Here is a 23,431-nt window from a genome sequence, read left to right as displayed (position 1 = left end):
AGCACAAGCATGACTTGCAGAATTGTAAATTGCATAAAGTTAAATGCTTGATATCCTAAATGTAAACCAATGCAATCGTGGCTTTGTTTGTGCAGTCAGTGCAAATGTAAAAACGGTGTATTAAGTATCAAGATAGAATTATTTTAAAAGTAAAAACATCCGTGTTAAGTTAGACTATTACAAGCAAAGTGTTGGTTAAAATAAAGTACACCCACCTCAGTTTTAGTTTGCTGTTGATGGTACAGATTTCTAAATGGACTTACTTACTGTGAGCCTTGGACTTGTGGTCCTATCATTATAATTGGATGCTGTATCTGGAAATGAAATGCGCCATTTATATGAATTAATCACACCAGTTTTCGGCCATGGCTTTAGACATTAACTTCTGTAGAACTAGAAACACTACAACTACATCTAAAAAAAAAAAAACTCCCAAAAAAGCTTGGGAAGCAAAACACAGTAACACAGGACAAAATGCAGCAGCAATGTTAAAAACTCAACACAAAAAACACATTTCAAACAACAATTGATACTTTAGCAACTCCCGCACATGCACACAACATACACAGTGGCAGACAAAACAACGAATAATCCAAACACAAAATACAATGTCCTAGAAAGACTTAAAATGCATTACACATGAGGTACAGGCAACTTGTATAAATGAAGAATGTAATTCAAAATTCCTTAAACAAACATCAGACAAAACTCCCCTGCCTTCCATATCACCTCAATGCAGTTTATTATAAAAAGTTATGGCTTATGGCATAGAAGAATTTAAGAGTGGTCCGAAGAGGTGAAACAGAAAAGAGGAGAAAAAGACAAAAAGCTCTTACAAAATAATAAAAAGAGGAAACAACAATTTCTTAAATCAATTTCAAGGCTACCCAACATTGGGCCACACGACCCCCCCCCCGGCTATACGTCTTATCGCGAGAAGAAAGCGACCCCCCCCCTTCTGACTTGTGTGTGACGCTGCATGGGGGTGTTTGTTCGCCTGATATCATTTGGCAGAAACGGAGGCTGAGCTAACGGTGGACATACGGGTGGAAAGCACAACAATACCATTACCGTTCACACGGGGACTTATCGCGTCGTTTTTAAGGCTGAGACACTCAGGGTTAAACGCGAGCTCACTCATCACCGTGGCCCGGGGAGCAAGGAGAGGCGGCGAAGCTTGCTAACGGACTGAAAGTACCAGATGCTATTCCAGCGGAGACGGAGAACGGGCACGAATAAGCAACGGAGGGTGATGGGTTCTCGTTTTCCTGACGGGTAACGTTAGACCTTCGCTAAAAACAAGGATACTGTGGACTAAGGGGGGCTTGCTTTTCTTCTTCTGCACCGCTGTTTGAGTAACAGTGAGCTTGAAATGCTAATGCAGTCTCGGTCTCGGCCGTCGAGCAGCCTCTGGGCCGCAGCTCGGCTCACCGAGCCCGAATCTGGGAACTAGCTAGCTCTCTGCTAGCCGCAGCTGTACCCGATGCTGCTGCTGCGGCGGCGCCTGCTGCAGCTAAACGGATCCGTAAGGCAACCGAAACGGTTCAGGGCTTCGCTGCTGAGGGAGCGACAGTTTGATCGCACTGAACTACAGCGAGCGTTTGAGATGTGATGCTTTTGTGCGTCGTACTTGAGCCTTTTGTAGCTGGAAGCTCTCGCCTGGGCGACGCGAAGGAGCTAACGTTGCTGCAAAATGCACAGCAGAACCCCAACAGCAGGCTCCTGTTGTTGAAGGGGGCGAGGTTAGACTGATAGTAGCCCACCCTGTGTCTCTCAACACTCGCGGTCACGTTTAGACCGCCACATTTCCCCACATCGTTCACCGCATCATACGCTGGCGATATGGATAAACTGACGATCATTTCAGGGTGCCTGTTTCTGGCTGCAGACATCTTTGCAATAGCCAGTATTGCAAACCCAGACTGGATCAACACTGGTGAATCAGCAGGTAGGTGGAACAGGCCATTACACAGACTGAAAACTACAGTGATGTTTTGTGTGTTTGAGTAGGATCTGTTGTCTCGGTCTCAGATGCACCGTCTCTACGTATAGCAGCAGCAGCAGTAGTAATCTCCAAAACAAAGATACCCCATTGTGTGTTTAGGATTTCATCTATAGTGGCATTTTTTGTTGTTTTCCATAGAGCACAGTGTTTGTTTGTTATTCATGCACCGATCACCACCGGGGGTATCATTTTATAACTGATTAGCACTTTCCATTTCTGCGACTTATAGGGCTCATGGATATTTTTAATGACTTTAGATTTAATGCTCTCGTCTGTAAAATGTCAAAATATTTAAAAAAAGAGTTTATCAGATGAGAGAGTAATGGCCTTGAAATGCTTGTTCTTATCTGATCCGCAATAATAATAATAATAATTCAATATATGATATTCAGTGTTAATACAATAATCAACTTGCCACGTTTGAGAAGCTAGAAACTCGGAATAATGTCAATTTTGCTTGGAAATATTTCTGAAATGTGACTAAATCAATCAAGTAGCGAACTATCAGGAAGTCAATTGTCCAGCGATGTGATATGAATTTTAATCATTGTCCTTTTAGAAATTACTCAGCTTTTCTTTGTTTTATGTCATTGTTAATTTGATCTTTTGTTTTGAATTATTAGCCACAAAATCAAGCTGTTCAGGGGAATTATGACACTTTGTGCCCCCAACTAATTTAAGAGATTACTTGACAATGGAAATGGTCAATATTTGCGACTTATTTTCTGCCATCTGACTAATTGGTCAAGGGACTTCATCTGAGCAATGATGGTAATTGTTCTATGTCTTGCTGGCAGCTTGATATTTTAAGTGTTTTAAATTTAATCATGAAATACTTCTGTAACCAAAGTGTGTTTATTTGTGGTGTCCCAGAGGAGCTCCTGCTGTTGGTCCTCTGTATTATTTGTGCCAGTCCTGAAACACATTCAGGTTATTGATAGACAGCTGCTCGTCTTTGTTCCCTGTCAGATGACAGCTTAGTAACTGGGTCAGTGAGGGTTCATCATCAACCAATAAACATTCATAGTGTAGTAGCTCAACAGAATAAGCAATTTCTACAAAAGTAACAATGGGTTGCATAAAATTATGGCGTCTTCTTCAATTCGTGGAAATGATTGATTTGGAAAGCAGAAATGAATCTTGAGTTAAATTTGACTATTGGAGACATGGTTCATAACATATGGCTCAGGTGATTTAAAATTAGTGCACTACAGCCCCACATTAAGTACACCGTGACTGTCCAGTGAGATTCATGAAAGTGTACCTGCACATAGAGAAAGCTAAATCATTGTTGTGGTGAGTATGGGTGCCGTTATAGAGTGGGTGTTTTACAGCAGCCAGCTTTTTCTTGCCCTCACAGGTTTAGCTTTCTCTCTTTGATGTTTGTAATGTGATTTCTCTAATGGGCAATGAAAGAGAGAGACCACTGACAAACATCTCTTTTCCACCTTTTTCTCATTATCTTGAAAGTGCCAGCCAGTGTTCAGGAATATATAATAATTAGATTTAGGTTTCTAAGCAAGATGTTGGTAGATGCACTTAAGTCTCCTGGTTACTGTAAATCTGTGAATATATGCAGCACTAATCAGGTTTCCTGTCTACATCAGACCTATTTTGGAAGCGTGGCTTACAGATTTTAACTGTATATTCACAACCTATTCCTATTTTATTTTTTGTTTGTGTGTCCACACGTGCATGCCAATGCAGACTGACAGCGTAGGGAGAGAGGTAGACACAATGGAGCTTCGTTTCACATTGCAAACTGAGTTAAATAAATAAATAAGAAAATATATGAATAAATAGACAAATCCAGTTTTTGAAATATATTAAAACTTTAATAATCTGAAGTTGGTGAAAACTATTTTCAGCATTTTGAAACGCAGTGTCCATGACTAATTTTTCTTGGCATTGTAAAAAATGTCATCATGGCATCATTGTATGAAAATTCTCCCGCAAGAGGCCCATTAATTGAAATGATACCTACACGCTCCCAAGTGCTCCTGGCATCCTGTTCTCTAGGTCAGTTTTCACCTACTGAACTGAAGTCATAGTTTAGTAAATCATTTGAGCATTTGTTTTAAATCGGTGAGTTCAAAAAATTAAAACTGGAGCAACCATAGGTAGTCTGATTTAAAAACACAGTCTATACTTTGGGGTCTTTAACTGTTCTTGGCCATATAATGCATTATGAGAAATCTTGGGTTTACTCAAGTTTTATTACAACGAAGATTGGTTCTTTGATGATCAGTTATGCTAAATTATTATACTTACACTGATTACTGACACATTATAATTTGTAATTTATTTAAAATGAAAGACATGAGACAATTGCAGTGTTTCATAAGAAAACTTATCTCGAACTTACCGTAACCTGAAGAACCCTGTGTAAAGAATTGGTGAAGAGAATGCAAATGAAATCCATTAAAAGTGGTATTCTCAGGTCACACTCTTGTTTCCCTGGGTTTGCTCATTTTTCTTTCCAGAGCTGTCAAGAAGTGAAACAGATTGAAGCAGGGAGTAGACCTGATGGGAGACACCTAACAGAGACTTGTGAATGATTATTTCCAAATGAGTGTGTATTGGATGATATTGGATTTTTAAAAATGGCTGTAATGCAGGCACGGCAGGGGGTCGTGTTAGTGTAGTGTCACGCCATGCTTGTACTATTATAGGGGAAACACTGAAATTTATCTGTGGTGTGAGCTCTTTCTTTATTCAAGAACGCCTTTCCCTTTCTGCACCTCTTTTTCTTTCCCGTGTGTCCTTGTAAGCAAATCAGAAGCTTGGTTACACGTATTCGTGACAGGGACATTGCCTCCCTCCAGGACAAAGCCCATTGTAAACATGTTACTTGAAGGGTGATTTCACCAATTGCCCCTTTTTTTTTCTGTTTTCTAGTTTGAAGTGTACATGTGTATGAAACTTATTATTTTAATAATTATTATTTTTTATAATTTATATTTTTATAAATAGTAAACTTCCTTCTGCTTTTAGTTGTTTTTAGTTCAGATTATGTCATTTACAAGAGTAGTGCAACCCAGTTCAACCCAGACCACTGCGTCTGATTTCTAGTTTTGTTGTCTTATCGGAGATTCAATTTATTGCCAGACAACCTGCCTTTGTAGAAGCTTATTGTCTTGTCTTTGGACTCTGAACGTGTAGAAACAGCCATGCTCTCCTAAGCTGTTAGCATTGATTGTAAACTGACTTTGCTCAAGGAGTGTGTGGGCTATGGACTCCTATTTTGGTCAAGTGATTTGATGAAAGCTTTTTTGTGAGCTAATCAATAACAAGTAAACAAGATGTGCAACCAATTAGCACTGCTGTTTGCTGTTTCTTGTAGTTGTCCACCAATAATGGAAAAGCCAAGCTCCTGTATATATGGAAACATTCACAAAGGAGATGTAGCACCACTTTCGCCCGAACTAAAGATAGAATGTGGATACATGACATTGTCTCTATCTCTGTGTGATATCCTGAAGCAGTAACAGCTAAAGTTGATTGAGACTTTTTTTTTTTTTTTTGCGGTGTTGAATACAAAGTGTGATTCCTTGCAGATCAGCTGATGAGGCCCTCCTGCAAATACGCCACAGTGGATGTCATTCTCTATAGCATGAATAGCCTCTGAAACATGCACAGAAAGCCTCTGCGCATACTTAATTTAAAGTTGTTAAATCACATCCAGGTACAGGCTTGCTCTTCTTACACTGCTATTTCCAATGGCAATGATGACAACAGATTTTCACATGTAGCAACGTTTCATGTAGATTTATTAAAAACATTTTCTGTTAAAAATTGTACTTCTCTGACATAACATCACTCTGAGAGTGATTTTTAAATGCCCTGAGCTACTGGATAAAACTGTGATATACGTTGTTGATGGATATCCCTAAAGTGCCCTAAAGTTCAATCTATTCAGTAAATGTTGGGTAGTAATACAGTCAAATTTTATTCTTAATTTATTTTATTAAGGAGCTGCATCAATAGATGTGACCATATTGCAGTATGCAAGAAACCCAATTATTTACACAATACACCAAGCTGCTACTGTAGGTTGTTTTTTTTTTTTAGGTATCTCCTTTCAAAGTGCAAGGACTTTCAGTGTCATTGTTAGAATTGAAATGAACAAGCCCAAGCCAATATCATCAAGTTGCAGTTCTGACCGGGAAAGACGGGAATCACAGCAGCGATCCAGAATAGAAGAAGGATACATGATGATTTTCCCAATCCTTTGGCAGAGAAGATGTACTGCCTACATAAATAACCTGCAGTGAAGGCATTTTAGTGGATATGTTGAATGTAAAACCTGAAACTCACAAAAAAAGCAGCTATAAAACTGCATCTGAGGCACTTTTTGGGTGGGTCACCCAAGTGTTAAAGCTACAGCAGCTTTACCTTTTATTTATTTGTAGATATAGGGTTTAAAACTATCTATACTGGCTATGTAATTTACTATTACCTAAGTATTAGGTTGTAGGTTTCTTCATACTAAGTATGAAGGACTGAGTTGTAAGCCTCCATTCAAGGTTCTTGTTTCTAATATCAACATATTATTCAAGCAGATTTATTTGCAGTAATGGATGCACTTAGGCAATTCAAGATTTGTGCAAGCTGTCTAAAACACATTTCTGTCATTTAATAGCATACATTGCCAGAAAATGTGTGAGCATATTGCTGTAGTTTTCATTTTCTCAAAAGCAAAGTGATTTTTAATTTTTTTTTTATCAGGTTTGTTTGGAAAAGTTTGTCCATCAGGAATATGTGCAATTAAAACCTGCAGATTTCATTTTGGTTGATTACAGTACAAGCAGCTGAGGCTCTCATATGCTTAAATCATCACTCTATGCCCTGCAAAAAGTAGGCTGACTCTGGAGTCCTTGACAATAAACGGGGTTAATTTTTTGGTAATTACAGCAAATAAAGAGGCCATATTATGCATACTTTGGGTTTTTATTTTTATTCTGGGGTTCTACTGAAATGGCGTTGGACTATTTTCAATCCCCCCCAAAAAAATCTTTGGGTCACTGGTGAATGAAGCCTGTTTTCATCCTTGTTGGTGCGTTTCTTATTTTGCATGGGTTTGTCTAGCGTGTCTTTCTATGCAAGTTCGGAACGTTCAGAGCTATATTCTTGTGTCCCTTCAATGCAAGTGGGCGCTGTAAAGCCTTCTAGCAGCAGCGGCAGAAGAAGGAGCTGTTGGCTACTGTAGCCTGCCTACTTGACGCCCACCACAGTTCAGAGGCCTGTTTGACTCATCCCTCTAGAGCTTGGAAACATCAGCGCCCCCCATGCTCCACTAAAGACAGCATCATCATCTTGAAGATGAGCAGACGTGGCCCTTATTTCTCTCACTTTCTCTGAGACATTGCGAGAGGAGTATTTTGATCATAGCAAATATAGAGCTGAGTGGAAGGTAACTGTATGTTGGGCTTGGAAGCTATGTCAGCTGTGGCTCAAATTGGAGAATTAGACTATTTGTTTCACTAAATGAGAGACGAAAACCATGCGAAAATTTATGTAACCTAAACATAATTCATTTTACCAATTTATCTTTCAGCAGGCTGCGGGTATGGGCACACCTGCGCTGCAGACCATTTACTTTAATGGGGGCCTGAATGTTCAAACATATTGTTTCAGATCTTGTCTTTCTCCAACTTTGACCACATGGGTTTTCAGAACTGGGCGATAGATGCGCTGATGTTTTGAAATGAAGATCATTGTTCTGGGCATGTATCGCTACCTGGTTAGGGGCAATATGACTCTACCAGACTGCTGGTGTGTTCTTTCCTCACTAGTTCACTATTTAACCTTTTAGATCTTATTTGTTGAATTGTGCACAAAGTGTAAAAATAAAAATTCTGTTTTACATTGGTTATACTTGTTTTGTTATATATGTTTTGTTTTTTCCTTTGTCAGTCTCCAGCTGCAGTGGAGCCTTATGTAAGTTACTGTTCTCAGTCAAGAAGTAGTCCAGGACATAAGTCCCTCTAAAATTATGAATCTTTTACACATTTTATTACATTATGGACCGGGCCAAGTTCTAGATTCACATTTAATAGAATAATATAGAAGTAATATCAATCTTTTATTTGCTACAAAGACCATAAACGTCTTCCTTATAAATGTCACTTCAACTTTAATTCCTTCTCACTCATATTCTTGCAGAGCCAACCCCAGATTGACGAGTTATCATTTGAAGTAGATAATCTCATGTTACAGTAAAAAATAAGTATCATAAACACATCACATTGTTTGACTCGGCCTTTAACTGGAGCTGTTTCTGTCGTCCTGCTTGTTTAGTTGTTTACCTTTTATTTATGTACCATATCGTGCCTGTCTGCTGTAGGAGAGGAATTCCACTGAGAGCCAGTGAAACAGCAGGAGGCCATCTAGGGTTATAAACTAGTGCCATTAATTGCAGCTATTAAACTTCCCAGCACCAGTCCCTACTTTCTTCTTCTATTTTTTAAATTTGTTCAAGGTTGCTCAGTAGGGGTGGTCACACTACAGAAACGGGCTGAGTAAGCTTGTGAGCCACTGAGGTGGCATTTTTGTCGTTCTTAAAAATTAATGAAAGTTGTATTGCCACAGCAACAAGGTGGATAAAGTGACACTGTAGACAAGGTGTTCCTTGTCTACAATAGAATCTGGGTCCTGACTTCAATACTACATTACTGTATGTGTGGGGTCTAAGAGTTGGAAGTATTATTTATCTTATGTTATATTTTGCCTCTCACAGAAAATGTCCAGAAAACCCTCAGGTCTGCACTTTCATACATGCTTCAACATCTGCAGACTCCTATCGTACTGGCATTGTTTGTCTGTGTTCGGAAGGGCTGAATGTATGTTTATTTGTTGCCATAAAAGCCGAGCTTTCACTGGCTGCTATAAAAGCTACAGGATTTCCTCTGAACAACCAGTACAGCTCACCACGCCCTCAAGGCAACAAGAACACCTCTTTCACACAAGTCATGCCTTAACTGTTTCAATTTTTCAATAGGATTGTTTATATTCATTCAGTAAATATACAAATCTAATAACAGCTGAGTAAAATGTCTGGATTTGGGTGCATGACAAACCGACTAACAAGCTCAACCCTCTGAAATTCCAGCTTGCATACTTGTCTCAGGTACATGTCCTCCCACCTACTAAGCCACGGTTGACCTTTTATGATGTCGCCCCCCACAGGCTTTCCTTTTCAGTGAATGTGTTAAGTTGTGGTCAGTAGAATGAACATTTACTTGTTGTTAATTTCTCTTTTTTCGTCTTTCCTCAAACATGAGGAAATGCTTTTGTATTATTTTGAGATCATTTGAATGCACTAGCATTAGTTCAGCTACACACAATAGTTTTTGTTGTTTTATAAAGATAATTGGAATATATTTAAAGCTTGTAAAGAGTTTTTCTATGTGTTGCTCCTAGTTTTGTTCATGTTGTGCACACATGGTTGAGGGTGTGCATCTCCAAAATTACACGCAAAGGTTTCTGCAGTTCTATGCAGATAAACCCTTGTGCACAAATCTAAAAACACCAAATCATGTTGAATTACCAAAAATTAAAATAGAGCCAGGTTAAACTTTTTTTGCTGGACAAACATTCAAGGCTTTTGTTGGAGCCTTTGTACATATACACATAGTATATAGCCGTTCTAAAATTATAGACATGGCTACATTACACATATTTCTATTGTCTGACTCAACAGAGCCTAAAAGTGTTGTATTTGTTCACATATGGACAGCTCACCTGCCATCCAAGAAACCACATCCCCACATATGTTTGAAATAAAGACCTCCTGTCCACCGTTCTCTGATGGAGACCTGTGATCAGCTGAGTCCTGAGTGATGTGACAGGGTTTTGCTTACTCTGGTAGAAATTCCAATTCAGGGTGCACTCTTGATTGAATGGCATCCACCCAGAGTGGCTGCACTAGTAGAGCATGTTCCAGCTCTGAGTACTAGCCTCATTTGAGTAGTGGCTCATGAGGTATGAATCCAGTCGGATCATTGACGTTTTGGTTTGTGAAAGCAGATGCACAAACGTGTACACTAAAAGATCCTAGACATTTTGATTCAGGAGGACTGAGATATTGGTGGATTTGGTGTGGCAGGTAACCACCTATGGTATGTGGCTTTGGTAAGGTATGGTAGGCTTAGACATAGAGTATTTACTAGGTTACAGTATATAGATTTAAAACGGCTTTGTCTCACATTATTGCAAATTCTGACAGGATTAAGTGAGTGACATTGCGGGGGAGTAATTTCAGTAATTGGCAAGATTTGTGCAGCAAGTGCAAGAAGAAATGTTGGCCATGAGCATAATGCAGCAATGGGAAGTAAGCAAGCTTCCCCCAGCTTCTCACTCCTAGCAGGCACAGCATTGGTGACAAATTAAAAGAGCTTCTTGTTGTCTTTTTCCATTCCTCCTTATTTAATATTCCTTTATTTTTGATTTAGGCAAAAATCAATCTCTCTTTTAGGCTTTGTCTTCAGCATGACACTCACTTTTTGCTTTTTTAGGTTGTTTTTTTTTTTTCTTCTCCATTTGAAATTGTTTTCCACCTCCTCGCTCAGACATTTAGTTTGTGAGGTCTGAGTTTTAGATCAATTAATCCAGTGTTCAGCTCTATGCTGAAAATTTACATAGGCTTTTTGGTTGCAAGTTTATATTTTAATGTATGCAAAGTTGTCCTCGATAGCTGCAGTCCTGGTTGGTAATTCTAATTATCCATGCATAATCCCTATAGTTTATCTTCTGACTGACTTTTTTTTACCCTATTTAAGGACAAACTTTTTTTTCATTTAAAGTTTGTGAATTTGATAAATGTAGGATAGATTACATGTATTACAACATCCAAATGTTTGATATTTTTACATTTACATTTAGTCATGTAGAAGACACTTTTATCTAAAGTGACTAACAAGTAAGGTACAAGGCAAGCAAATCTTTTTAGAGAATAAGCTTTGTTTCACTGACATTATGCTGACCCTTTTGGCTTCTTGAATGATGAATAAATAATAATCAAAATGGACATCTTGTGATTATTCACTCTTATTTCCGCAGGTGCTCTTACAGTCGGTCTAGTTCGGCAATGTCAGACCATTCACGGAAGAGACCGGACTTGTATTCCACCCCGACTGCCTCCAGAATGGGTCACTACACTTTTCTTTATTATCATGGGCATCATCTCCCTCACAGTCACCTGTGGACTTCTGGTGGCATCACACTGGCGCAGAGAAGCCACCAAATATGCCCGCTGGATTGCCTTCACTGGCAGTAAGTGAATTAAAAGATGAATATAAGTATAGATTTTCTAGATTTGGTGTCAGCACTTTTCCTCTGGACTGTTTTCACTTTTTTCTTAGTTTAACTAGCACATCTGGTGGGACCTTTTTAAGCTACGTTAAGGCATACAGACACAGTAGATTTAGGGCAGAATATGATAAAAAGCACAAGTACTGATGTTAAATTGGTTTTAAAAATTGGTTTTAGTTTAGATATGCACTGCTAATTTGCATTTGTAGATGTAAAAACATCCAAAGCATTACACAGGACTCTGTTTCTGACAGTGACACGAGGACCTGTGTGTAGGTGTGTGAGAGTTTCGTTGCACTTGCACATTTGTGAGTGTTTTATTTTTTTGCATGCTTGATGACTCCTTTTGCTCCCTAAGCTTATTTATTGAGTAATGCAGCTTGTCAAGTGGGTGGCTTGTGTACCTCAGTGTTTCTCTCGTGCATTCTCCCCTTGAATGTTGACTACATTTTTTATTCATTTTTTCCTGTATAGATGCACTTCCAGTACTCAGTAATAACTCTGCATCTGTTCTGTACACTGTGGCTGGGTTGCTTTCGTCAGGCTGTGTGGGAAGTGGGGGAAATTTGACTGGTCATTTAATTGAAGGAAAAGACAGCCTGGAGCACATACAGATAAAGCCGTGGCATGTGAAGCCACAACGGTCTGCACTGTTTTATTGTTTGAAAGCTGTTTGCATTTTTCATGACTAAGTGAATTCTTTGTTTTGAACTTTTTGTCCGTCCAACCTAATGGAAACTCATAATTAATTTTGTAACTTTACCTAAGCGCTTACAGACCCCCTCCACAAACTGTCTGTCTGCTAAGCACAAATATGTGTCACAAGCTAAATTAGAAAGGTGTTGAATCATTGTTTAACCATCACACTCAAAGAAAAGTAAGGAAGTTGCCATGGCAACTGGGAGCCATTGTCACCTTTGTCCCCTGCTAAGCTTCTGTTTGCCATGTTAAACGAGGTATATTTTTAGTACAGATTTTCTCCTTATACAACTTGTTCAAAGCATGATGATGATGATTATTACAAATGAGGAAACAAGACTAGAGGCGAAAAACTGCTTTGAGGTATGAGAGAGAAGAAACAAGCATCACTTTTCCAGTGTTGGGACCCCATTAGCTGACTGAGCATCTTTCTGACATCCTCTTTTACCTCAAAAGTTTCTCTCAAGGGGAGGAAAGAAGCAAAACAGTGACCAGGCTGAGCTGTGATGGCAAATGCCTCTTTGCTGTTAGGGGAGGACGGTGAGAGGTTAAGTGAGGAAACCAGTAGGGACTTAAGAAGAGTTGAGAGAAATATCATGTTTGTTGAGGCCAAGGGCTGCTGATGGTGTTAGTACATGAGAGCTGGATGCCAATGTAAAGACCCAAATGAAAAGAGAGGGAGGAAGAATAAAGTGAAGCTGGTAGCAAGGAAACAGGGGTGGTTCATTCGAGGCAAACAGGTGATGAAGGTTGAGAGGAGGTGGGGAGTCTCTAGTGTAACTGGCTGTAGGCCACTAGCACCTGAATGGACAGCTTTGTATGACCCGTACAGACCGGCCTCTGTGTCTTTATACACACACCAGCAGTGTTTTCTCAAGGTTTGAGGGTCATGTATAGGGGTGGAGTAGTGCCGTAATGCTAAATAAAGTACATTAAGTACATAGACAATATGTTAACAGTAACTGCACAAAATAAATGAGGTAATTATTTCTCTGCGGTTTGCTGACTTTTCTTTGCATTCCTTTTTTTCACAAACTGTCCTTTTCAGCACAAACACAACTTTATGTCTGACTTTGCATTTTGCCCATTTAACCAAGTACAAAGCTGCAAGGAACCCAAAATAGATGAAAAACAACACAGGCACCTTTTAAAACTGTGCAAATCATCATAATTACATTACTATAGAAATGTTCAAGGTAGTAAAAAAAGAAGTAGAGTTTAAACATACTCAGCACAGATAAGAAGGCAAAAAACAATACAGTCTGATTACGTGAAAAATGATTTTAGAACTACTAGTTTTACGGTTGTTCATTAAGTTCCAGTGTGGATCTAAAACTCTGAAAATATTTTTCAGAGTTTTAAAAATATATTTCACTGTAAAAGCTTTTCTCTGCATAATAAATAAAATTATATCAATATAGTTCTAGTGTTGTTTCACCAGCAGTAAGTAAGCAAGGCATGGTACGTCAAGGGTTTAGGCACTAAAAGAGAAGCAGTGGACCATGAGGTGCACTTCAATTAACTTGCCGGCTGAAGCTTGCAGGAATAATGCTGAGCCACAGATTTCTGGCTCTGCTTTAGCAACCCCCCCCACCCCAAAACACACACAGAGAAAATGCATCTTATTGGCTTTTATGGACTACTTCTAAAAAGTATTTTAAATCTTTCACATTGATGGATTTTGTCTATGCCACCCATCCCTTAGAAAACCTTTTGTCTGGAGTGAATTTTAGATGGCTACAGAGGGCACACAGTACTGTAAATGTGACAGAAGACACTCCTTTATTCCAAGTATACACATTTCAGTACTACTGCAGACTGCTATAGCTGCATGACACCATTGTAGCAAACAAAAGTATTAAAGGCAACAAAAGTAAGTGAGAGACCAGGAAACGTCGTCCCTCAGGTTCCAAGCAGCTCTGTAAATTGGCACCAAATGATCAACGGCTTTCGGCTTGTCTCTTCAGGGGTCGCCCCAGCGAGGCGTCTTCCGCATGTTGATTTGGCATGTGTTTTTACACCAGATGCCCTTCCTGCCACAACCCACACATTTTTTTTTTTTATCCAGGCTCAGGAGCAGCACCAATGTTGGGCAGGGCCACAACTGGTAGGGTGGGATTCGATGCCGCTGCTTCTGTATTCCAACCCGATGCTCTACCCATTGAGCCACCAGGGCCCCCCCCCCAAATTGGCACAATAGAGTGGAAAATTTTTATCTGAAATGACTTAAGGAGCTGTCACCACACACTGTTACGGGAACTAATATTAATAAACACAGCTCAGTTCGCTATTGTGATCTATGCTAGGGTACTTGAAATTATGCTTAAAATCAAGGTAGCTCGCGTTTAGAGTTTATGTAGCGCACAGTGCACAAAGCTGTTTTGTGGATGCGTTTTCCCAGTTTGCAACAAATGCTGGCTTACAGCAGAAGAAGTGGCGATTGTGCTTTTAACTTTGAATAACGAGTTATTTTTAGATAAAGCAATTTCACAGCCATTCATCTGTCATTCACAGAAGTCACAGTTGGCTTTGCTGTGCAACGTCACTGCGCGTGACATAAGTGGAGCGCCTGTCTAATTAGTGCCAACCCTTATTATTCATTCACACACACCTACTTCCCCGACTGTATTATAACGCTGCATAATGACTTCACCCCTGACCTCTCCTGTACTCTACAGCTGCTAATAAGAACATCACATCATACTCCCTTTTTTCACAGCGGTGTCTGTTAGAAATGTTATGGCTCCCAGCATGTGGTCAGCAACACCAAGATAATTGATCCCACTGGGTTAGATTAAGATTTTAGAGCTCATTAGTCAATATGTTCACATGCACAAAACCAGATGTGTTTACTGTAAGTAGATGTGAACATGCAAGCCATAAGCAATGACTCTCTGTATTAATGATGCTGGATGCTGCAGATACGCTTTTAGTACAAATGTGTTTTTGTTGTGGAACATGGGACTTTTTTAATTCAATGATATGCAGCTATGTGCTATCTCACTGATATTTTACCTGTGGAAGTCCTTTTCATTGTCCTTTTTGTGTTGTGTTCATTCACTTTTAAATTCAAAATAAAATTACATTCTGAGGGTTTAGGTCAAGTGAACTTTTCAGACATCTGTACACTGGTCCAAATTTCTGCTAGAGCCTAGCAGCTACTTTAGCCAGTAGTAGCACAACCCTCCTACATCTTTGAGTTCCATTGATTTATAATGTTTATAAGTGAGCGGAAAGCATGCAGTCAAAATGATATCTCTGGCCTTGCTACATTGATTTGAACATTTTTAAACTGCCCTTCATGTTCTAGCATGGTGGAGGAGTTGACAGGTCTCTAATCCCATATCATGATTATGGAAAGTGAGTTTCCTGTATATATTTACATTTGGGAAACCACATGCAGAAAGTGAACTGAGTCAAACAGGTTTGCTGTATGCATGTGTTGACACCATGCAGATAAAATGTCTCTGAAGTTTATTTTATAAACATCCCTGAGGGGACAAATGAAGAGAGCATATTTGTAGCTTTGGTGAATGTTGGTTTACTGTTGATAGTTGTTGCTGGAGGAGCTTCAGAATTATTGCTGCATCACCCTTCTCTCCCAAAAATAAATCTGTTTCACTTGGTTCAAACAAACAACACATATTTAAAATAGCTTTGTAATAATGCACCATGATGTTAATGTAAATGTGCTATCAGTACTTTTTTCCTCTACCCGATGGTTACTGTGAATTAATGTTCAAGTGCTGCCAAAAATATTTTCATTTATTGAGCTCAAGTGTTGATTTGAATAGCATAGGACCATATTGTATTGAAACACCAAGTTTTTGCAGCGGAGGTGCATATTTATGGTCTAAACACATCTGGAGTCCACCCTTGGGGTAGGGCCACTCAAAGGATCCTCAGATAAAACTGGGAATACTTGTGTGGTGCACACAATTATATCTATTGTTCCTTCTTTTCTATTTTTGAGATCTTATTTCTAATTGGATCCTTTTAAGCTCTTCAGGCTGTAACCATTGATAAAATCTAAGTGTTCAAACATCACGTGCATGCTATGGCTTTAACCCTTCATGTTAATGAATCACAGGTGAACTTGCAGCTCCTACTGCTGCTTGTTTTAAATTCTGCCTATTATTAGACACAAAGCAGCGTGCTGCACGCACAGGCTCACACACATACTGTAATATGTAATTTGTAATAGGATGAAGCCCGGTTAATGTCGGGAGCGTCTCACTGGGCTTTTGCGTTCTCACATATGGTCCTTCCGGACAAAATCCGGAGAATGTCAAGGTTCTAGTGCATGTGTGAAAGGGGCTTTTGTTTGAAGCTTCATACGTATTAAGCAATAGGCAATTAAACTGGCTGTTGATTGTAGAAAGTTACAGCTCTAGTTCTGATGGCAGACCTTGGTGTAATATGAAAGGTTGGATTTGCCATTAGCTACTGATTATCTAGAAGTCTTTAAGAAAAAAAATTCCCTTTTCTAATGAGGACACTGTTGCAACAACAGCAAACAGTCTGGGAGATAAAATTATATTCTGCTTGAATTGTTCTGGATGAACAACTTGAATACATTGCTTGGACTGCTATCACATCTTTTAATGTGGTACATTATGGTAAAATCAAAAGTTTTCCAAAACTGTGGTAGACTCCTAAGGACTGAAGCCATATTATACTCTGTTGTTTTTCCGTAATACATTTGCTAAAATTGTATTCTGTTTGAGCAGCCTATGCTTTTTGTGAAGTTGAATGCTTAATTTTCTGCATGTAGTATGGAAAACAAAGTCTAAAAATAATTTCTTTGGTCAGACTTCTGTCCTTCTATTTGTTTTTTTATGAGCATTACATGAATATTTAAGAAATGCTTTGTTTCACAGTATAATGGGCAATGTCTTTGTGAGCAGACGAGTGTGTTTATTAATGTATAGTATTTCTGAAGTGTTAGTTGCAACTAACACTTATTTTAAGTTTTTCTTTTTCAGTTTTATCAATTACTTGTCTCAGCCATAGTCAGCAAACAGTATTTACGCTGTAATAAAAATTACTTGTGTATTAATATAGTCATTTATTCTCTGCTTATACACCAGCCTCTACTTATTGGTTTCTACAGAATACTTAGACTATAGTTGTTGATGGATACATTCATTATTGAAAACAGATTTTTTTTTTCTTTTTCTCATAGAATGCAAGACAAATGTGCAATGGTCAGCAAAAAATCTTGTTTAGTTAGGCCAACAGCCAAAACCCAAAGCTACTGATTTCATTATTATCTTAAAAGTAAATATTTAACATTTTTGCATTGAAAAAATGCAAATATACTGTTACCAGAGTGATTGTTTATTAACTTCCTGCTGATTAACTTGTTATGGCTCTAATTAGTGCTTTTTAAAAATATGAACAATGGTTAAATGTTTAACTGCTACTCAATAAAGGGACTTAAAGTGGTAGCCTGTTTGTTTTTTCTTCTTAAGTCTTTGTATTCTAAAAACACTAAAATGTAGTATCCTTATATAATCCTCACAGTACTAACACATTCTTTATCTCCTTTCCTTCAGTGATCCTGTTCTGCATGGCAGCACTGATCTTCCCCATAGGCTTCTATATCAATGAGGTGGGGGGCCAGCCATACAAGCTGCCCAACAACACGGTGGTCGGCTCCTCATACGTGCTGTTTGTTCTCTCCATCTTCTTCACCATAGTTGGACTGCTGTTTGCTGGGAAAGTTTGCCTCCCAGGCTGAGGTCTCAACCCTGGCCGCCTCTGAACTGAAACAAGAGGCTCTGAAAAATGTATGGGATTTGCAAAAACACACAAAGACTGAAATTCTAATACAAACTCTGATCAGAAGCCTGAAACAGGGAAGTCCTTTATCTGTCAAGGGACCGCAGCACCATGGAGTACCTAACTACTAAAAGATGAAAACGAACAAACGAACAAAACACTAAAGGAGGACATGGACCCAAAGGGGTGGAGCAGTGTGACAGAGAGCAGCTGAGGCAGCACCCTGCCACTGTTGATTTTAAATTATGGCCGTCTCTCTGTTGTTGTTCTATCGGAAAGGGTGCTTAATGTGCTGCTGTCATGGCAACCTTGGCCACAATGCTGGCGCAAATTTCTTGAGGACCACTACAGCCACTCCTCGACTTGACTCCCAGCCGCCCTTCCCGCTGCCCTCAGCACAAATCTGCACCGTCACGACCGCTCCAGTTGCTATTTTTGGCTTCTCTTGGCTATTTCAGTTGTGTGTTTTTCTGTTGTTGTACATTTTGTGTTCTGTTTTGTTTCTTGTGCCCCTCGCTGACCTTCCACTGAAGTAGTTTGAGTGTAATTGAGGTTCACTGAGATGAACCCTTGAGGAATATTGGGTTAATTTTTTTTTCTGCCAGCTTGGCTTTAGAGCAGGGTTTATTTTTCCCTTTCGCATCACACGGCCCCAGGTGTGTGGCTGGGGAGAGCACCTGTGAGCCCAGCTGTCTGGGCCGCAGCACATGGGCTGCTGTGCACGAGAGGAAGGTGCAGATGTACTGCCTCTTTGTCTCTAACCAGCTCTAGCTCTGGAGCAGGTAGCAAGGAGGGGTGACATCTGCAGACTGCAGAATGGGAGGTCAAATGCCATGAAGGAGAATGCCACCTAATGTAAGACCTTGCATAAAGTTATTTATGTAGACAAGAAAATAGCAATAAAATATTAATGAGCATAGACAGCTTTTTTGCTAATCTAAACCCATGACACTGATGCACATTTTTTGCCAATAGTATACTGTGAGTTTAGAGTATTCATCTGAACATGAACACACATCTTGTATCTGTATAAATAATCTTAACCGTGTTAAGTACAGCCACAAGCACAGTTTTCAAAGTATTTTTCATAGATGTACATCTTGGCAGTGTTAAATTTTGAAGGATTCAAGATCAATGCATATATAGCTGACATTACTGACTTTTATAAATAGAAAACAAAGTTATTTAAAGTGTGAAAATAACACTTGTAAATGCTGATATTTGGTGGTATTCTCCTTTATGGACATGAATAAAGCGAGCCAGGAGCTTTTTTTTGGTTTTTTTTTTTTTTTTGGTCTTGTTTTCTATAACAGTGAAGGCACTGGGACTGCAGGTCCGGTCCTTGCATGGGGCTGTGCCTCAGTGTGCTGCTCATGAGGCCCGTGAATGAAACACACACACACACACACACACACACACACACACACACACACACGTATTGTATTGTATTTGGCATCAACTGACATTGGCATCATCAACATGACATTTTCTGATAACATTATATTCATCTAAAATTTGTTTTATAAAATGCCATTTTTATTTTTAGATATTTATGACAACAATTCCAAAACATTATATTACAAACATAATTTCAGAATACTTTCATTTTGAAAAATTATAGCTTGGTACAATTAAATATTCATCGGACTTCATCAGAAGCAATTCTTTTGAAATTCCAACCCTGTGGCCTCTGTTCAGACAGAACTAGGGCAAACAAATTATGGTAATTTGGTAATTTCTTTAAATTATTCATACTTGTATCAACCCCTATACAGGCAATAAAACAAACAAATACTTTGCCTCTGCTCATTCTCAGTGTCAGTCATTGTGCAACTGGGATTAGTTTATTCATTTGTGCTACAGACAGACTGACACGTTTCTTTAATCCAAAATGCTTCATTGAGAAAATAAAGAAATAAATAAAATAAATGGAAACCTTCAAACATTGCACAAAATGCTCTGAATTGGCATAATTTGACCAGAGTTTTAGGTCATGTGCAGGTGCATTTTAGAGGTTTACTTTAAAGTGCTGTAAAAGCTGCAGCATTTCTGTGCATTTTTTCTATTCTTTCACATTTTTTAATCAAGCATTTAAGATTTAAGTATGAAAATGATGTGAAATTGAATTGTTTTTAATCATTGTAACAACAGCAGAGGTTTACAGCAAATCCAGGTAGCAGACTGATAGGTGAGAGTTTCCTTCAGAGTTTCTTTCTCTGGATGGGCTTGCAGCAAAAATGCATCATCTATGCGCAGCACTGCAAATTCTGTGTTCATTCACCCTTTATTAAATTTACATATTGCTCGCATGTCTTCCCTCTCTGGAAATAAGTTTGGATTATCCTTAACAGAGCCATGTCTCAACTAAGTTGTTCTCAGTTTTCACAAAACAGATAAGCCACAGATGTACAATTGAATTCAATGCATGAAGCATTGCATAAACCATCAGAAGCAGCAACGTAATTATCAAAATCTACCATTTGATCAAATAATCGTTTTGGTTCTTCATCACATATATGCTCTTATTGTATACGTCACACTTGAACACTGAACACAACATGAACACTGACACTAATCTCCTTCCGTGTGTGTGTGTGTTTTGAATCCATCACGGAGCCCCGAAGCTAGTAGTTTTGTATTTCTGTTTCCTGCTCAGCTTTTCTTACTCTTGACCTGATGATATGTATACACTCTGCAGTGCCCTGTCTTGGTTGGTTGGATCAGTTTTGTGCCATGAACTGTTTTTTTTTTTCATAATGTACAGACACAGAGGGCAGGATTTCTGTATTAGGAAGCACTGTGCATCCAACAGTATAAGTTACAGAAATAGAAGCACCACAGATGTATTAAAAAAAGAAAAAACTTCTTACCTCATTGTTTTTGTTTCTGCTATTATTTTCTAATGGTGGCAATGTGTGCCCTCTAATTTGTCTCTTGCCTTGATCGGATGTCTACACATAAAGCCTATGATAATAGGAAATTATTTATCACTGAATAAAAAGAAAAAATGGGTGTGTGTGACTCTGACACAATCTGTATGTTTTTTGTTTTTTTTTTGGCATATTTATCAGGGTGTGATGTGAGAATTTAATTAGAAGACAATGTAATCAGGGTAATTCTTGTTAAGGTATTAATTCTCAAAATCAACATGGTTCCTCCTGTTATACAATACAGACACAATTTTTAACTCACAGGGTCATGTGGTACTCAAGTGGTTAAGATGTGCATCACATAACCCCCATGATTCAAGCTCCGATCCCCCTGACCTTTGTTTCTGCCTCCAATTGCGTAACATTCACATTACATACCGAAGTTGGTTGTCTGACATCATTGTCTGCAACAAGAATTTCCTGGATTTTTTTGAATCGTACCTATATGTGGTCTTATATCTGATCTCTAACAATGCAACCACTGTCAATTTGTGTATTTTTTTTCTTTCTAATGCCTGCTGTCAACGGTGTCGGCAACTCGCTTTGCAGTAAAAAATAAAAACCAGAGCTCAACAACACAGACAGGTGTAAAGGGACGTGAGGAATTATCAGATTTGTTGCACATTTATGGAGAAGCTTCTGTTCAAACCAGTCTAGAATGTAGATCTAATGGAGCAGTAGGATTTAGGATTGACAGTTAACTTTTTATATACACGTGGCTCCCATTTCCGTTAAATTTGTGCATGTGTGTCAGTTCAGCACAGCAATAGGGTTAACACCAGAGCTGAAAAAAGCATGGCCTCTAATGTGAATGTAGCCTTAGAGGAAATTGTTAGTTTGTGAATTTAAAAAGTGGAGATATGCTCACGGAATTATGTTCCAAAATCCAAAAGTGTTTTGATTTGTGATTGAAAAAGTCGGAATTTATTTTTAACTGTGCTTGTGGCAGCTTCTTGCTTTTCGTTTCATCGCTCGTGGACCCTATATTAACCTTCAGAAGCTCTGTCCTAAATTTACACACTTTACATCCCAGGAGAGTTAAGTGAGTTTTATAGGGCAGCCTTTGGTTTTATTGGTTAAAATAACACGTAGGTATCCTCACTGGAATAATGTGTGGCTCCCAAAAGGCAAATGCTAGGTTCAATTTTGATTGTTTCACAGAAATCTTTAAGAAAAGTTGTTGTTGCCAGGATTGTAGCAGGCAAACAGAAAGTAACTGCATCCTGTCACGAAATAGACCACAATAAGGTACAAATCTTCTCAGCTCTTAACAAGGAAGCAAATAAGTAAATGCCAAGCTAATATAATCTTTGATGTTAAGTTGTCTCTCTTCATTGGTTTAACTTAAGTTGCTTCCAATTATCATTTACTAACAGATTTAATACAGTGTAATACCCTTTATCTTCAGTAACAAAGAACTACAGTAATCAAAACTGAGAACCTGTCAAACTCAGGATACTCACATCTTCCATAACAAACAGGTCTGAGGGCTGTGTTCAATTCAATTAAATTCTTAAACAAACCCATCACAGATTTGTCTTTTGATTCCTATGTGTCATGCATTCAGCTGGACGAGTCCATTTTATTTGTCATTTTCTCAGGGTTTGCAAGCAGCTGAAGATAAGACAGCAGATGTCCTCTCAGAGCTGCACCTCCATTAGCCTCTGGGTAACTTGCTGGGTAACTTGGTTCTTGCGGAGTTCAGCATGAGCGATGTTTGTATTTAGGATTTCGGGTGGTGGTATGTGAGCTTGGCAGATAACATCTCTCTGACCAGCACTCTGGACTATTTTTAACAGGAACCATTTATTTGGTTTATAGAAATGTTAAATGCATCTGGAGGCAACTTAAATCTATGAAAATGACCACCATGTTTAAGGTCTGTAATACCTTTTAAAAAACACTGATGTCCAATCTGAAGGGCGGGAGCCTCTGAAGGGTTCCTGAGATCATCAGCTACAGTATCCTAACTTAAATTGGCCCCCTGTAGCCAGCAGTCAGATGATTAAACTGTAAATAAACCTTCAGTGTTATGGTTTGTTGTGGTGTATCATTTTGCAAAACTTGTTTTTATTTTCACACAAATAAATTCTAGCAAGCCAAAATGTGGTACCAACAGCCATTTGAGAAACGCCCAATTGGTTAGATGTTTCTCGGATGGAAACAGGAAAGTAAACACAAGGAGAAAATATCAAAATTGACTTTATAATAATAACGTTTTAACAATGTTTTTACAGCACGTTTTCAAACAGTTACAACATGCTTCACTGGGTCAGGATCAGATTTAGAGATTAGGCTGCTGGAGCAAAAATAATACAATAAAAGTAAATCAAAATAAATACACCCACTGCAGAGAAATAAAAATATAATACTAATTTTAAAAAAGGCCTTTTTGAAGACAAGTTTTAAGAAGTGAGTTAAAGGATGTCACAGATTTTGTGAATTTCAGATCCTCATGCAGGGAGTTCTGAAGCTGAGGGCAGCTGGCGAAAAACACCTTCTTCTTTAGTCTTGATAAGGGTCTTAGGGACAGGACCTGCCCAAGATCAGACTGCCCAAGCTCTGGCCTCTAGGGAAGCAGTTCATGAAGTACTTTAAATGTAAACTTAAAACCAGTTCTAAATCAAGCTGTATACCAGTGAAGTAAAACAGGCATGAAGTTATTTTCTTCTAGTATTTGTTAAAAGCTGAACAGCTGCAT

At 38.7% G+C, this 23,431-nt stretch overlaps 1 protein-coding gene across 1 annotated transcript; it reads left to right on the top strand.

Moving 5' to 3' along the window:
• The first annotated feature begins 967 nt into the window (after positions 1–967).
• On the top strand, positions 968–22,259 carry mosmoa (modulator of smoothened a). The gene is made up of 3 exons (XM_067477521.1): positions 968–1,948; positions 11,066–11,278; positions 17,575–22,259. Exons 1-3 carry the CDS (start codon positions 1,843–1,845, stop codon positions 17,757–17,759), a joined length of 504 nt encoding a protein of 167 aa, XP_067333622.1. The 5' UTR covers positions 968–1,842; the 3' UTR covers positions 17,760–22,259.
• Positions 22,260–23,431: the final 1,172 nt, after the last annotated feature.

This window comes from Channa argus, chromosome 15 (genome assembly GCF_033026475.1).
Source record: "Channa argus isolate prfri chromosome 15, Channa argus male v1.0, whole genome shotgun sequence".
In the NCBI taxonomy this organism is placed as follows: domain Eukaryota; kingdom Metazoa; phylum Chordata; class Actinopteri; order Anabantiformes; family Channidae; genus Channa; species Channa argus.
Note: the sequence above shows the minus strand (reverse complement) of the source record. Positions and strands in the feature narration are given on the sequence as shown.